This window comes from Scyliorhinus torazame, chromosome 3 (assembly GCF_047496885.1).
Source record: "Scyliorhinus torazame isolate Kashiwa2021f chromosome 3, sScyTor2.1, whole genome shotgun sequence".
Taxonomy (NCBI): domain Eukaryota; kingdom Metazoa; phylum Chordata; class Chondrichthyes; order Carcharhiniformes; family Scyliorhinidae; genus Scyliorhinus; species Scyliorhinus torazame.
In genome coordinates, this window is record NC_092709.1 from 200,552,592 (window position 1) to 200,570,046 (window position 17,455).

General features: G+C 52.9%; 1 protein-coding gene across 4 annotated transcripts in view; it reads right to left on the reverse strand.

Moving 5' to 3' along the window:
- fryl (furry homolog, like) overlaps positions 1-17,455 on the reverse strand; it is a 683,156-nt gene that overhangs the window by 276,187 nt on the left and 389,514 nt on the right. For all 4 annotated transcript variants that reach the window (XM_072496733.1, XM_072496730.1, XM_072496731.1 and 1 more), the window contains one exon: positions 14,754-14,925. In XM_072496733.1, the coding sequence (XP_072352834.1) occupies positions 14,754-14,925 (172 nt within the window). The remainder of the gene's footprint in view (positions 1-14,753; positions 14,926-17,455) is intronic.

Genomic DNA, 17,455 nt, shown 5'->3' on the forward strand with positions numbered 1-17,455 from the left:
CGAGGCACGGAGGGAGGCGAGGCACGGAGGGAGGCGAGGCACGGAGGGAGGCGTGGCACGGAGGGAGGCGAGGCACGGAGGGAGGCGTGGCACGGAGGGAGGCGAGGCACGGAGGGAGGCGTGGCACGGAGGGAGGCGAGGCACGGAGGGAGGCGAGGCACGGAGGGAGGGGAGGCACGGAGGGAGGGGAGGCACGGAGGGAGGGGAGGCACGGAGGGAGGGGAGGCACGGAGGGAGGGGAGGCACGGAGGGAGGGGAGGCACGGAGGGAGGGGAGGCACGGAGGGAGGAGAGGCACGGAGGGAGGAGAGGCACGGAGGGAGGAGAGGCACGGATGGAGGAGAGGCACGGAGGGAGGGGAGGCACGGAGGGAGGGGAGGCACGGAGGGAGGGGAGGCACGGAAGGGGGCGAGGCACGGAGGGGGGCGAGGCACGGAGGGGGGCGAGGCACGGAGGGGGGCGAGGCACGGAGGGGGGCGAGGCACGGAGGGGGGCGAAGCACGGAGGGGGGCGAAGCACGGAGGGGGGCGAGGCACGGAGGGGGGCGAGGCACGGAGGGGGGCGAGGCACGGAGGGGGCGAGGCACGGAGGGGGCGAGGCACGGAGGGGGCGAGGCACGGAGGGGGCGAGGCACGGAGGGGGCGAGGCACGGAGGGGGCGAGGCACGGAGGGGGCGAGGCACGGAGGGGGCGAGGCACGGAGGGGGCGAGGCACGGAGGGGGCGAGGCACGGAGGGGGCGAGGCACGGAGGGGGCGAGGCACGGAGGGGGCGAGGCACGGAGGGGGCGAGGCACGGAGGGGGCGAGGCACGGAGGGGGGCGAGGCACGGAGGGGGGCGAGGCACGGAGGGGGGCGAGGCACGGAGGGGGGCGAGGCACGGAGGGGGGCGAGGCACGGAGGGGGGCGAGGCACGGAGGGGGGCGAGGCACGGAGGGGGGCGAGGCACGGAGGGGGGCGAGGCACGGAGGGGGGCGAGGCACGGAGGGGGGCGAGGCACGGAGGGGGGCGAGGCACGGAGGGGGGCGAGGCACGGAGGGGGGCGAGGCACGGAGGGGGGCGAGGCACGGAGGGGGGCGAGGCACGGAGGGGGGCGAGGCACGGAGGGGGGCGAGGCACGGAGGGGGGCGAGGCACGGAGGGGGGCGAGGCACGGAGGGGGGCGAGGCACGGAGGGGGGCGAGGCACGGAGGGGGGCGAGGCACGGAGGGGGGCGAGGCACGGAGGGGGGCGAGGCACGGAGGGGGGCGAGGCACGGAGGGGGGCGAGGCACGGAGGGGGGCGAGGCACGGAGGGGGGCGAGGCACGGAGGGGGGCGAGGCACGGAGGGGGGCGAGGCACGGAGGGGGGCGAGGCACGGAGGGGGGCGAGGCACGGAGGGGGGCGAGGCACGGAGGGGGGCGAGGCACGGAGGGGGGCGAGGCACGGAGGGGGGCGAGGCACGGAGGGGGGCGAGGCACGGAGGGGGGCGAGGCACGGAGGGGGGCGAGGCACGGAGGGGGGCGAGGCACGGAGGGGGGCGAGGCACGGAGGGGGGCGAGGCACGGAGGGGGGCGAGGCACGGAGGGGGGCGAGGCACGGAGGGGGGCGAGGCACGGAGGGGGGCGAGGCACGGAGGGGGGCGAGGCACGGAGGGGGGCGAGGCACGGAGGGGGGCGAGGCACGGAGGGGGGCGAGGCACGGAGGGGGGCGAGGCACGGAGGGGGGCGAGGCACGGAGGGGGGCGAGGCACGGAGGGGGGCGAGGCACGGAGGGGGGCGAGGCACGGAGGGATGCGAGGCACGGAGGGGGGCGAGGCACGGAGGGATGCGAGGCACGGAGGGGGGCGAGGCACGGAGGGGGGCGAGGCACGGAGGGGGGCGAGGCACGGAGGGGGGCGAGGCACGGAGGGGGGCGAGGCACGGAGGGGGGCGAGGCACGGAGGGGGGCGAGGCACGGAGGGGGGCGAGGCACGGAGGGGGGCGAGGCACGGAGGGGGGCGAGGCACGGAGGGTGGAGAGGCACGGAGGGTGGAGAGGCACGGAGGGAGGAGAGGCACGGAGGGAGGAGAGGCACGGAGGGAGGAGAGGCACGGAGGGAGGAGAGGCACGGAGGGAGGGGAGGCACGGAGGGAGGGGAGGCACGGTGGGAGGGGAGGCACGGAGGGAGGGGAGGCACGGAGGGAGGGGAGGCACGGAGGGAGGGGAGGCACGGAGGGAGGGGAGGCACGGAGGGAGGGGAGGCACGGATGGAGGAGAGGCACGGAGGCAGGAGAGGCACGGAGGCAGGAGAGGCACGGAGGCAGGAGAGGCACGGAGGGAGGGGAGGCACGGAGGGAGGGGAGGCACGGAGGGAGGGGAGGCACGGAGGGAGGGGAGGCACGGAGGGAGGGGAGGCACGGAGGGAGGGGAGGCACGGAGGGAGGGGAGGCACGGAGGGAGGAGAGGCACGGAGGGAGGAGAGGCACGGAGGGAGGAGAGGCACGGAGGGAGGAGAGGCACGGAGGGAGGAGAGGCACGGAGGGAGGAGAGGCACGGAGGGAGGAGAGGCACAGAGGGAGGAGAGGCACGGAGGGAGGGGAGGCACGGAGGGAGGGGAGGCACAGAGGGAGGTGAGGCACGGAGGGAAGGAAGGATTTGTATTCACATAACTCTTTTCATGACCAAGTGCTTCACAGCCAAGTATGTTCGAAGTGCAGTCACTGTTGTAATGGTTGGAAATGTGGCAACCAATATAGGATCAGCAATCTCCCAGAAGCAGCCATGTTATAATGGCGAGATAATCTGGTCTTTTGTGATGTTGATCGTTGGATAAATATTAGCCAGTATATCTCCTACTTTTCTTTGGAATAATATCATGGGATTTTTTTCTTTACATCCCCTGGAGCAGCCTCAGATTTAACAACTCAACTGAGAGATAGCAGCTCCAAAAAGTGTAGTGCTCCCTCAATACTGCGCTAGAGTATACCTAGATTTTTGTTCTAAGCACGGAAGTGGAACTTGAAACTGGAATCTTAGATTCATACGTGAGCATGTTACTGCTGCCAAATCAGGTAAAAGGTAAAAACAAGCATTTTCTGATTCTACTTCAGATTTTCAGCATTTCTCATATTGAATTTTTTATCAATAATGTAATTTTCTTCATCAATAATGTTTTAGTGTTTGAAGAATGCAGTGTAATAATAGGGATTTCCTACAAACAAAACTCCACTACCTTTATTTCTATTTCTCCCAAGTCCCATTTAATTATTTTAAAATTTATTCTATTTAACAGATTTGGGCCATGAAATAGGACTCTGTAATGCCGCTAATGCCAGAGGTGCAGGAATCCCAAAGCGACATAATAGGAACTAGAATGCTTCCAGCAACCTCCCGTGCAGCCTGTGACCGACAGGTCGCAAGCACAGGCATGCCATGTGTGTTCAGGAAACATGCAGAGCAGGCAGATCAAACAGCCTTGAACGTTGATTTGGTGCAAGATCTAGTTGCCACTTTGCACCACTGAGGATCAGATGTAATCTCACTGAAACATTTAAGATTATGAAGAGGCTTGACAGGGCAGATACTGAGATGTTGTTCCCCCTGGCTGAGGAACCTAGAACAAGGGGCACAGGTTCACAATAAGTGGTAGATATTCACAATAAGTGGCAGATCATTTAGGACTGAGATGACAAGAGATTTCTTCACTCAAAGGGTTGTGAATCTTTGGAATTCTCTATCCCAGACAGTTATGGATATGCCATATTTAAGTCTGAGATTGACAAATTTTTGGTCTCTCAGAGAATCGAGGGATATGGAGAATGGGCAGAAAGTGGAGGAGGCCTTTTGTCAGCCATAACCATACTGAATAACGAAGGTGGCTCAAGGGGCTGTATGGCCTACCCTTGTTATTTCTTATGGTTTTATACCTTCGCTCTCTGTAAACGTTTTACGCCAAGTGCCCCGCCTTTTTGGCAAGAGCATTGATTACTAATTTAAATCAATTTAAAACATCAATACATAAGCATGAATAGCAGCGCTGACAAAAACTGTGCAAGTTGTTGACTACGCCTGAACAGACACAATTGATGGAAACACACCAACAACACTTTTTTGATTTGGAGCTGTAGCCAATTTTGAGAGAGGGGGCTTCTGCGAGTGAAGTGATTTGTGTCCTAGCATACAGCAAGTCCTCAGCTGTGGTTGCATTCCTGAAATTCACGGCTAAATGAAATATTGGTTCCCATAGGAATTAGTTAAAACTGTAGTTAGATTCTTTCCCCCATCAGGAAAGTACAAATATTAAAACATTACATCCTCTAAGCTGAAATATTTTACAATGCTAAAGTCTTACATTGGTAAATAAAATAACATTTAAAACAAATTAAAAAACATACAAGAAAAATGTAACTGTCCATTTGCAGTCCTTCCTGCTTGCCATGGATCCTAACTGGTCCCTGATCCTCCTGGTCACTGCAGATCCCCCTGCTCCTCAACTCTGAGCTTTGGCTTCCCTACTTTCCCGGCCCTCTGAGTTGTTGCCTCTCCCCCGCCTCAGCTTCTGAGTTGTGGTCTACCTCTCTTATCAACCCGCACACTCACTGAGCCTCCCACTCTCACCGCTTCTTTCGCCTGGACCTGGATCCCCATTGAAGATCCAGACATGATTCTGAAGCTGGAGCTCTGGTGTTGCGGAAGTGTGAGTCCTGATGGTGCATAAGTGCCGAGCTGGGACTGCTATAATCCATGTATTTTTTTAAATGCTCCCGCTCATTGCTTCCTTCTTTTGAACCCTTGCTGTGAGCGAGGGCTTGGGAGAAGAGCAGCAAAGCAAGAGAATTTTTTTTAAAAGGACTCTTTCACAACAGATCAGATCTGGATCTTCAGTGAGAATGCAGGTCTGGGAGAGGGAAGCAATGAAGGGGTGGGTTTGGATCGGGGGTACGGGAGGTGGTGTGGAGGAGAGAGCCACAACCCAGAGGTTACAAGGAGAGCCCCAAATTTGGAGCTCTCCTCAGCTATCTCTTTTAGGACCCTGGGTGGAGTCAAGTCACCTGGGCCGGATGGACTACACCCCAGGGTCCTAAAAGAGACAGCTAAGGAAATTGTGGAGGCATTGGTGATGATCTTTCAGGAATCACTGGAAGCAAGAAGGCTCTCAGAGGACTGGAAGGCGGCTAATGTAACACCACGGTTTAAGAAGGGAGGGAGGCAGAAGATGGGAAATTATAGGCCGGTTAGCCTGACTTCGGTCATTGGTAAGATTTTAGAGTCTGTTATTAAAGATGAGATCGCGAAATACTTGGAAGTGCATGGTAAAATAGGACTGAGTCAGCACGGCTTTGTCAAAGCGAGGTCGTGTCTGACAAATCTGTTAAGAGTTCTTTGAGGAGGTAACAAGCAAGTTAGACAAAGGAGAACCAGTGGACACAATTTTTTTCGATTTCCAGAAGGCCTTTGACAAGGTGCCACATAGGAGACTGTTAAATAAGTTAAAAGTCCATGGTGTTAAGGGTAAGATCCTGGCATGGATAGAGGATTGGCTGACTGGCAGAAGGAAGAGAGTGGGGATAAAGGGGTCTTTTTCAGGATGGTAGCCGGTGATTAGTGGTGTGCTGGGACCACAACTTTTCACAATATACATTAATGATCAGGAAGATGGTACTGAAGGCATTGTTGCTAAGTTTGCAGATGATGGACTTCCGGGTGCGGCGATGACTAGCTAAGCCGCACGTTTCGGAGGCTCCAGCTCCAACGGACCTTCGGGCTCTTTTAAGAGCCCCAACGGGAAATTTTTGGGCGACGCAACCCGGTGTGGGGTGAGTGAATAGGGAGTCCCCCCCCCCAACGAAAGAGGAAAATATCGGCGGCGGTGGCTGCAGCGTGAGGAAACGTCGACGAAAGGGACAGAAAGGGAGAAGACACAAGATGGTGGCGGAGAAAGCCCAGGCGACATGGGGGCCCTAGCAAGACGAATTTCTGAGACGGTGTGTGGAGCTACTAAAGAGGGAGGTGCTGACCCCGATGCTACAGGCAATTGAGGGGCTCAAGGAGGCACAAAGGACCCAGGAGACAGAGCTCCGCGTGGTGGAGCAGAAGGTGACGGATAATGAGGACGAGATCCTGGGTCTGGCGGTCAAAACACAGACGCACGAGGCACTCCATAAAAAGTGTATTGAAAGGATTGAGGCCCTAGAAAACAGAGCGCGAAGGAAGAACCTTCGGATACTGGGTCTCCCTGAGGGAGTGGAAGGAGCGGACTGTGGAGCTTATGTAAGTACGATGCTAAGCTCATTGATGGGAGCTGAGGCCCCTACGGGCCCCTTGGAGGTGGAGAGGGGACATCGGATCCCGGCGAGAAGACCAAAAGCGGGAGAACCACCCAGGGCGACAATCGTGCAATTTCACCGCCTTAAAGATAGAGAAGAGGTCCTGAGATGGGCTAAAAAGGTGCGGAGTAGCAGATGGGAGAATGCAGTGGTACGGGTGTACCAGGATTGGAGTGCGGAGGTGGCGAGAAGGAGGGCGAATTTTAACCGAGCCAAGGAGGTGTTACACAAAAAGGTGAAGTTCGGGATGCTGCAGCCGGCACGACTATGGGTCACGTACCAGGAGAGACACCATTATTTCAATACGGCGGAAGAATCATGGACCTTTATTATAAGAGGAGAAATTGGATCGGAACTGAGGGACTGATACTGTAGGGAATGTTACTGTTGTTGTTATGGTTGATGTAAAAAGAGAAGTAAATTGGGATCGGGGGAGACACTAGGAAATGTGGGCGCCGGTGAGGGGGGAAAGAAGGGACATAGGCGGAGAATGAGGAATGGGGGGGGAAGAGGAAAGGGAGCTGCGCCACAAGAGGCGGGTCAGATAAAGGGATGTTCCCGCGCCAGAAAGATTATGGCGGGAAGACAGGCGCAAGGCAGATGGGAGTTCCCCACACGGGGGGGGTCAAGGAGTGAGCAGGAGTAGCCGGGGTCAGTTGAAGTCAGCTGACTTGCAGAAGTAATATGGGAGGAGCAGTCACGCTAGAAAGGGATCTAGCGGGGGGGGGGGGGGGGGGGGGGGGGGGGGGGACACGACAACTGGGTTGCTGCTGCAGAAATCAAAAAGGAAATGGCTAAAGAGTGGGTGGACGGGGATGGAATGCGACGCCTGGGGAGCGAGTGGGAGCGCGGAGGCGGGATATGGGACTGGCCTAGAGAAGGTGATGGCTAGTCGACACGGGAGGGGGGCAGGTAGCCCCCTAGTGAGGCTGATCACGTGGAACGTGAGAGGCCTGAACGGACCGATTAAAAGGGCCCGAGTGCTCGCGCACTTGAAAGGACTAAGGGCAGACGTGGCTATGCTCCAAGAGACGCACCTGAAGGTGGCGGACCAAGTTAGGTTAAGGAAAGGATGGGTGGGACAGGTGTTCCACTCAGGACTAGATGCAAACAATAGAGGGGTGGCCATATTGGTGGGGAAACGGGTAGCATTTGAAGCAAAGAACATCGTAGCAGATAGCGGAGGTAGATATGTAATGGTGAGTGGCAGGCTGGAGGGAATGGAGGTCGTGTTGGTTAATGTATATGCCCCGAATTGGGACGATGCGGGATTTATGAGACGGATGTTGGGTCGTATACCGGACCTGGATGTAGGAAACTTGATATTGGGAGGGGACTTCAATACCGTGCTGGACCCAGGGCTAGATAGATCCAGATCAAAGACCGGAAGAAGGCCGGCAGCGGCCAAGGTGCTCAAGGGGTTCATGGACCAAATGGGGGGAGTGGATCCATGGCGATTTCTTAGACCGAGGGCCAGGGAGTTCTCCTTCTTCTCCCATGTCCATAAAGTGTACTCCCGGATAGATTTTTTTGTTCTGGGAAGGTCGTTGATCTCAAGGGTGGAAGAAGCTGAGTATTCAACCATAGCGGTTTCGGACCATGCCCCACACTGGGTGGACCTGGAACTAGGAGAGGAAAGGGAGCAGAGAGCACTCTGGCGATTAGATGTGGGATTGATGGCGGACGAGGGAGTGTGTGGAAGAGTGTGGGGGTGTATTGAGAGATACCTGGAGGTCAATGACGACGGGGAGGTCCGTGTGGGAGTGGTATGGGAAGCACTAAAAGCGGTGGTCAGAAGAGAGCTGATCTCCATTGGGGCCCACAAAGGGAAAACAGAGGCCAAGGAAAGGGAAAGATTACTGGGGGAGATTTTACGAGTGGACAGGGAATTTGCAGAGACCCCGGAGGAGGGACTGTACAGGGAGAGGAGACGACTCCAGACGGAGTTTGACCTCCTGACCACCAGAAAGGCAGAGGTGCTGTGGAGGAAGGCACAGGGGAGGAGGTATGAATATGGGGAAAAGGCTAGTCGCCTGCTGGCTCATCAGTTGCGAAAGAGGACAGCGGCGAGGGAGATAGGGGGAATTAGAGACGAAAAGGGAGGCACGGTGCGAAGAGCAGGGAAGATAAATGAGGTGTTCAAGACCTTTTATGAGGGATTGTATAGGTCCCAACCCCCAGAGGGAGAGGAGGGGATGCAGCAGTTCCTGGATCAATTGAGGTTCCCGAGGGTGGAGGAGCAGGAGGTGGAAGGCCTGGGGGCACCGATTGGGGTGGACGAGGTTATTAAGGGGCTGGGGAACATGCAAGCAGGGAAGGCTCCGGGACCAGACGGGTTCCCGGTGGAATTTTATAGAAAATACGTGGACTTGCTGGCCCCGTTGTTGGTGAGGACGTTCAATGAGGCCAGGGAAGGAGGGACTTTACCCCCGACAATGTCGGAGGCGACGATATCGCTAATTCTGAAGAGGGATAAAGATCCGTTGCAGTGCGGGTCCTATAGACCTATTTCATTATTGAATGTGGACGCCAAATTGCTGGCAAAGGTACTGGCATCGAGAATAGAGGACTGTGTCCCGGGGGTGGTGCACGAAGACCAGACAGGGTTCGTAAAGGGGAGACAACTGAATGTCAACGTGCGACGACTATTAGGGGTGATAATGATGCCCCCAATGGAGGGGGAGGCAGAGATAGTGGCGGCAATGGATGCAGAGAAGGCATTTGATAGGGTGGAGTGGGAGTATTTATGGGAGGTGTTAAGGAGGTTTGGGTTCGGGAACAGGTTTATTAGCTGGGTCAAACTTCTTTATGGGGCCCCAACGGCAAGTGCAGTCACGGGTCGGCAAAGATCGGAGTTTTTTAGATTATATAGGGGAACAAGACAGGGATGCCCGCTATCTCCACTGTTGTTCGCGTTGGCAATTGAACCTCTGGCCATGGCGTTGAGAGACTCCAGGAAATGGAGAGGGGTGATTAGAGGGGGAGAAGAACACCGAGTCTCGCTATACGCGGATGACCTACTGTTGTATGTGTCGGACCCAGCGGGGGGGGATGATAGAGGTTATGCGGATGTTGAGGGAGTTCGGAGATTTCTCGGGACATAGGCTCAACATGGGGAAGAGTGAACTATTTGTGATACACCCAGGGGACCAGAGTAGAGAGATAGAAGGCCTGCCTCTAAGGAAAGTGGAAAGAAACTTCCGATATCTGGGGATTCAGATCGCTATGAGCTGGGGAACCTTACACAGACTTAATCTGACACGATTGGTAGAACAAATGGAGGAGGACTTCAAGAGGTGGGACATGCAGCCTCTGTCGTTGGCGGGCAGAGTGCAGGCAATTAAGCTAATGGTCCTCCCAAGGTTCTTATTTGTATTTCAATGTCTCCCTATACTAATCACCAAGACCTTTTAAAAAAAAATAGACAGGAGCATCACGAGCTTCGTGTGGGCAGGGAAAGTCCCGAGAGTAAGGAGGGGGTTCCTATAACGTAGCAGGGACAGAGGAGGATTGGCGCTACCGAATTTGGGTGACTATTATTGGGCCGCCAATGTGGCGATGATTCGTAAATGGATGATGGAGGGAGAGGGAGAGGCGTGGAAAAGACTGGAGAGAAAGTCCTGTAAAGGGACGAGCTTAGAGGCGCTGGTGACGGCGCCGCTACCGCTCTCACCAAAAAAGTTTACCACGAACCCAGTGGTGGCGGCAACATTGAATATCTGGGGACAATGGAGGCGACAGAGAGGTGTGCGGGGAGCCCTGGTGGGGTCCCCAATCAGGAACAACCATAGGTTTGCCCCAGGAAGAATGGATGGAGGATTTCAGAGGTGGCACCAGTTGGGAATTAGGAGGGTGGGAGATTTATTTATAGAGGGGACGTTTGCGAGCTTGGGAGCATTGAAGGAAAAGTAAAAGTTGCCCCGGGGAAACTTCCTTAGATATATGCAGGTGAGGGCATTCACAAGACAACAGGTGAGGGAATTTCCGCTGCTCCCGGCACAGGGGATTCAGGACAGAGTGCTTTCGGGGGTGTGGGTCGGAGAGGGCAAGGTGTCAGAAATATACCGAGAGATAAGGGGGGAGGGGGAGGAGTTGGTGGGCGAATTAAAAGGAAAGTGGGAAGAAGAGCTAGGGGAGGAGATAGAGGAGGGTATGTGGGCTGATGCCCTAAGCGGGGTAAATTCCTCTTCCTCGTGCGCCAGGCTTAGCCTGATTCAATTCAAGGTGCTACACAGAGCACACATAACGGGAGAAAGACTGAGCAGGTTCTTTGGAGTGGAGGACAAGTGTGGGAGGTGCGGCGGAAGCCCGGCAAACCACGCACATATGTTTTGGTCGTGCCCGGCACTGGAGGGGTATTGGAAGGGAGTGACGGGAGTGATTTCCAAGGTGGTGAAGGCCCGGGTCAAACCAGGCTGGGGGCTAGCTCTATTTGGAGTCGCGGATGAGCCGGGAGTGCAGGAGGCGAAAGAGGCCAACGTTGTGGCCTTTGCGTCCCTAGTAGCCCGGCGTAGGATTCTACTCATGTGGAAGGAGGCGAAACCCCCCGGACTGGAGGCCTGGGTAAACGATATGGCGGGGTTCATATAACTGGAGCAGATAAAGTTTGCCCTGAGAGGATCGGCTCAAGGGTTCACCAGGCGGTGGCAGCCATTCCTCGACTACCTAGGGGAACGTTAGAGGGAAGACAGATGACCAGCAGCAGCAACCCGGGGGGGGGGGGGGGGGGGGGGGTGGGTGGAAGTTTTAGTTTATGTTAAATGATTAGATTACCATGTTGATTAGCCATTTGTTTATTGTTAAACTTTCTTTACTGTTATGTTTGATCTGTAAAGGGAAAAAATTTTGATCGAAAACATTTTCAATAAAATATATATTTTTTAAAAAGGTTTGCAGATGATACAAAGATCTGTAGAGGGACAGATAGTATTGAGGAAGCAAGGGGGCTGCAGAAGGATTTGGACAAGCTAGGAGAATGGGCAATGAAGTGGCAAATGGAATACAATGTGGAAAAGTCTAAGGTTATGCACTTTGGAAGGAGGAATTTAGGCACAGATTATTTTCTAAATGGGGAAATTCTTCGGAAATCAGAAGCACAAAGGGACTAGGGAGTCCTGGTTCACGATTCTCTTAAGGTCAATGTGCAGGTTCAGTCGGCAGTTAAGAAGGCAAATGCAATGTTAGAATTCATGTCAAGAGGGCTAGAATACAAGACCAGGGATGTACTTCTGAGGCTATATCAGGCTCTGGTCAGACCCCATTTGGAGTATTGTGAGCAGTTTTGGGCCCCGTATCTAAGGAAGGATGTGCTGGCCTTGGAAAGGGTCCAGAGGAGGTTCACAAGAATGATCCCTGTAATGAAGAACTTGTCGTATGAGGAAAGTTTGAGGACTCTGGGTCTGTACTCGTTGGAGTTTAGAAGGATGAGAGGGGATCTTATTGAAACTTACAAGATACTGCGAGGCCTGGATAGAGTGGACGTGGAGAGGATGTTTCCACTTGTAGGAAAAACTGGAACCAGAGGACACCATCTCGGATTAAAGGGACGTTCCTTAAAACAGAGATGAGGAGGAATTTCTGCAGCCAGAGGGTGGTGAATCTGTGGAACTCCTTGTCGCAGAAGGCTGTGGAGGCCAATTCACTGAGTGTCTTTAAGACAGAGATAGATACGTTCATGATTAATAAGGGGATCAGTGGTTATGGGGAGAAGGCAGGAGAATGGGGATGAGAAAATATCAGCCATGATTGAATGGCGGAGCAGACTCGATGGGCCGAGTGGCTTAATTCTGCTCCTATGTCTTATGGTCTTATGGAGGCCACTCCGAGTCTAGGAAATGGAGGGTGGTGGTCCGAGGGGGAGAGGAGCATCGAGTGTTGCTTTACGCAGACGACCTGTTGTTGTATGTGGCGGATCCAGTGGAGGTGATGGTGGAGGTCATGCAGACTCTAAGGGAGCTTGGGGATTTTTCGGGCTATAAGCTCAATGTAGGGAAGAGTGAGCTCTTTGTAGTACAGTCAGGAGACCAGGAAAGGGGGATAGATGATCTACCGTTGAGGAGGGCGGAAAGGAGCTTTCGGTACTTGGGGATCCAAATAGCTAGGAGTTGGGGGGCCCTACATAAACTTAATTTGACGAGGCTGGTGGAGCAGATGGAGGAGGACTTCAAACGATGGGACATGTTGCCGCTCTCGCTAGCGGGTAGAGTGCAGTCGGTCAAAATGGTGGTCCTCCCGAGATTTATTTTTGTGTTCCAGTGCCTTCCAATCGTGATCACCTTTCTTAAGAGGGTAGGCAGGAGCGTTATGGGGTTTGTGTGGGCGAATAAGACCCGAGGGTAAGGAGGGGGTTTCTGGAGCGCAGTAGGGACAGAGAAGGGTTAGCGTTGCCGAATCTGGGTGGCTACTACTGGGCAGCCAATGTGGCGATGATCCGTAAGTGGGTGATGGAGGGAGAGGGGGCGGCATGGAAGAGGTTGGAGATGTCGTCCTGCAAAGGAACTTGCCTGGGGGCGCTGGTGACGGCACCGCTGCCGCTCTCGCCGACAAGGTACACCACGGGTCCGGTGGTGGCGGCAACGCTAAAGATCTGGGGCCGGTGGAGACGGCAGAGGGGTGCAATGGGAGCGTCGGTGTGGTCCCCGATCAGGGGTAACTATCGGTTTGCCCCAGGGAGGATGGACGGGGGGTTTCAGAGCTGGTATCGGGCAGGGATTAGAAGAATGGGGGACCTGTTCATTGATGGGAAGTTTGCGAGCCTAGGGGCACTGGAGGAGAAGTTTGGGCTACCCCCGGGAAATGCTTTCAGGTACATGCAAGTGAGGGCGTTTGTGAGGCAACAGGTGAGGGAATTCCCGTTGCTCCCGGCACAGGAGATTCAAGATAGGGTGATCTCAGGCGTATGGGTCGGAGAGGGCAAGGTGTCGGCGATATACCAGGAGATGAAAGAAGAGGGGGAGGCTTTGGTAGAGGAGCTGAAGGGTAAATGGGAGGAGGAGTTGGGGGAGGAGATTGAGGAGGGGCTATGGGCTGATGCCCTAAGTAGGGTTAATTCCTCTTCTTCGTGTGCCAGGCTTAGCCTGATACAATTTAAGGTGGTTCATAGAGCGCATATGACGGGGGCGAGGCTGAGTAGGTACTTTGGGGTGGAGGACAGATGTGGGAGGTGCTCAGGAAGTCCGGCAAACCATGTCCATATGTTTTGGTCATGCCCGGCACTGGAGGTGTTCTGGAGGGGAGTGGCAGGAACAGTATCTAAGGTGGTGAAAGTCCGGGTCAAGTCAAGCTGGGGGCTAGCACTATTTGGAGTACTGGACGGGCCGGGAGTGCAGGAGGCGAAAGAGGCCGGCATTCTGGCCTTTGCGTCCCTAGTAGCCCGGCGAAGGATCTTGCTAATGTGGAAGGAGGCGATGCCCCCCAGCGTGGAGGCCTGGATAAATGATATGGCAGGGTTCATCAAGTTGGAGAGGATAAAGTTTGCCTTGATAGGGTCTGCGCAGGGGTTCTACAGTCGGTGGCAACCGTTCCTAGACTATCTCGTGGAGAGTTAGATGAAGGTCGGTCAGCAGCCCAGGGGGGGGGGGGGGGGTTTATTTGGGAGGCATTTGAGCAAGAAAATACATGAATCAACCGGAAAACTGACATGTACGGAAGGAATCCAATGTACAAAGTTCTGTATCATATCGATTTACCATGTTCATGTCTTGCTATGTGAGCTTTCTTTATTTTTGCTACGGGGGGGGGGGTTTGTTGGTAAGGGTGAAACATTTTGTTAAAAAATTCTTAATAAATATATTTTATTTTATAAAAAATGGAGGCCACTCCAAAATGGCACCAATCCATTGGGAACGACATTAAATCGAATCTTGCAATGCTCATCGAGATTACAGGATCTATTAACTTATCACCATTAAAGCAAAACAACACTAAGTGGGGCAATGTTAAACAAGGACTTACTATAGAAGTTCAATAAAAACACAAGCATTAGTAGATTTAGGCATAACTCACAATTTAAATTCTGCAATCTTTTGCACAGGTTCAGACATTCCACCCAAATAATAAATATAACAAGTGGAAACTTAACCCTATTATTTATTTTTGCTACTGTTTCTTTATCTGTTTATTGCTTAATAAATCCATGTGATAACTTAAGCCATTGTTTAATGAACCATGCATTCTATTGCTTTTTGATATTAACCAAATCTTCATTTCTAACAAGCCAATTGTGGTGATAAAGATTTCTGTTCAAGCTGACACACTATTAAAAATTGGGTGACTAAAATGCTTGCACTGATTTTGAAAGAACTCATTAATTGCAGCGGTATGCAATTCTGAAGCAGAGAAGAATACCTCAGATAAAAATACAAAAACTATTCTTCTCGAAAATGATTGGAAAATTTTGCAATTTAAACATAATGCAAAGAGTGCAAAAAAGGCTAACATTACAAAAATAACTTTAAAGTACACCAAACCAACCTATCACTTTAGCTTCTTCATCTGTGAGGGTTTTGTTCAGGAAGATTTTCTTTACTCGCAGTGTACTACCCGAAGGAAGAACAACTCCGGTTGTTGGCATTGGAGGTTCCCCATCTTTCTGCTGCAAACTATCTGCAATTACGAGGAATGCTCTCAAACCTATGTTCATTCGCTGCAACAGAAAAATAGAACAATGAGCAATAGCCAATTCTTTCACTACAAAGAAATTTAATCATGATCAACCTCTACTCAACAAGTGAGTTGAGGGGTAGGTCTTGCCTTACAAGTCTTATTGAATTCTTTGAGGAGGTGACCAAGCATGTGGATGAAGGTAAAGCAGTGGATGTAGCGTACATGGATTTTAGTAAGGCATTTGATAAGGTTCCCCATGGTAGGCTTATGCAGAAAGTAAGGAGGCATGGGATAGTGGGAAATTTGGCCAGTTGGATAACGAACTGGCTAACCGATAGAAGTCAGAGAGTGGTGGTGGATGGCAAATATTCAGCCTGGATCCCAGTTACCAGTGGCGTATCGCAGGGATCAGTTCTGGGTCCTCTGCTGTTTGTGATTTTCATTAATGACTTGGATGAGGGAGTTGACGGGTGGGTCAGTAAATTTGCAGACGATACGAAGATTGGTGGAGTTGTTGTTAGTGAGGAGGGCTGTTGTCGGCTGCAAAGAGACATAGATAGGATGCAGAGCTGGGCTGAGAAGTGGCAGATGGAGTTTAACCCTGAAAAGTGTGAGGTTGTCCATTTTGGAAGGACAAATATGAATGTGGAATACAGGGTTAACGGTAGAGTTCTTGGCAATGTGGAGGAGCAGAGTGATCTTGGGGTCTATGTTCATACATCTTTGAAAGTTGCCACTCAAGTGGACAGAGCTGTGAAGAAGGCCTATGGTGTGCTCGCGTTCATTAACAGAGGGATTGAATTTAAGAGTCGTGAGGTGATGATGCAGCTGTACAAAACTTTGGTAAGGCCACATTTGGAGTACTGTGTACAGTTCTGGTCGTCTCATTTTAGGAAGGATGTGGAAGTTTTGGAAAAGGTGCAAAGAAGATTTACCAGGATGTTGCCTGGAATGGAGAGTAGGTCTTACGAGGAAAGGTTGAGGGTTCTAGGTCTTTTCTCATTAGAACGGAGAAGGATGAGGGGCGACTTGATAGAGGTTTATAAGATGATCAGGGGAATAGATAGAGTAGACAGTCAGAGACTTTTTCCCCGGGTGGAACAAACCATTACAAGGGGACATAAATTTAAGGTGAAAGGTGGAAGATATAGGAGGGATATCAGAGGTAGGTTCTTTACCCAGAGAGTAGTGGGGGCATGGAATGCACTGCCTGTGGAAGTAGTTGAGTCGGAAACATTAGGGACCTTCAAGCAGCTATTGGATCGGTACATGGATTACGGTAAAATGCTATAGTGTAGATTTATTTGTTCTTAAGGGCAGCACGGTAGCATTGTGGATAGCACAATTGCTTCACAGCTCCAGGGTCCCAGGTTCGATTCCGGCTTGGGTCACTGTCTGCGCGGAGTCTGCACGTCCTCCCCGTGTCTGCGTGGGTTTCCTCCGGGTGCTCCGGTTTCCTCCCACAGTCCAAAGATGTGCAGGTTAGGTGAATTGGCCAATGATAAATTGCCCTTAATGTCCAAAATTGCCCTTGGTGTTGGGTGGAGGTGTTGAGTTTGGGTAGGGTGCTCTTTCCAGGAGCCGGTGCAGACTCAAAGGACCGAATGGCCTCCTTCTGCACTGTAAATTCAATGATAATCTATGATTAATCTAGGACAAAGGTTCGGCACAACATCATGGGCCGAAGGGCCTGTTCTGTGCTGTATTTTCTATGTTCTATGTGACAGCAATTCAGTTGCAACTTTAGTCACCTACTGATCAAATAGACTACTTAAAATATGCATCAACAACTCTCAAATCCATTGACTAAAATCTATCATGCACTGAAAAAGCTTGAATGCATCAATTCATATAACTGAATTCCAAGTATTGTTGTACATGCAGAGCGGTGTGGGCGGGCGCCAGTGAACCACGCGCACATGTTTTTGGGTTGCGAAAAATTGGGAAGATTCTGGGCGGGAGTGTTCGTGGTCTTAGCCAGAATAGTGGAGGAGGAGTGGACCCAGACCATTTGGTGGCGATATTTGGGGTTTCAGAGAAGCCGGAGTTCACGGAGAGGAGGAAGGCCGATGTCGTGGCCTTCACGTCTCTGATTGCATGATGGTGAATTTTGTTGGGAGCGGAGGTCCGCATCACCACCGGGTTAGTGGCTTGGTTGGGTGACCTATACGACTTCCTGCAGTTAGAGAAGATAAAGTATGAGTTAAGGGGCTCTTCAGGGGAGTTTGAGAAAAGGTGGGAGATGTTTGTGACCGTGTTTGAGGGGCTGTTCGTCGCGGAGGGGCGGTGAAAAAGGGGAAAGTTCTGTGCAAACTGTATGGTTAATCGTTGGGTACGTTTCCCAGGATGTTTATTCACTGTAACCTGTTTTGATACATGTTTTTAATTAAATACATTTACAATTGTTGTACATGCAGATTTACCAGTGGTGGATTCAATTTTAACCACACAGAAGCTATCGTTTATTGGTGCTTTCAATTTATTCAAGAATATGCTACATATTATTGACAGAGTATAACTTTACTCAAAGGAAAAAGAGGGCTTGATTACATCTTCAATGTTAAAACTTA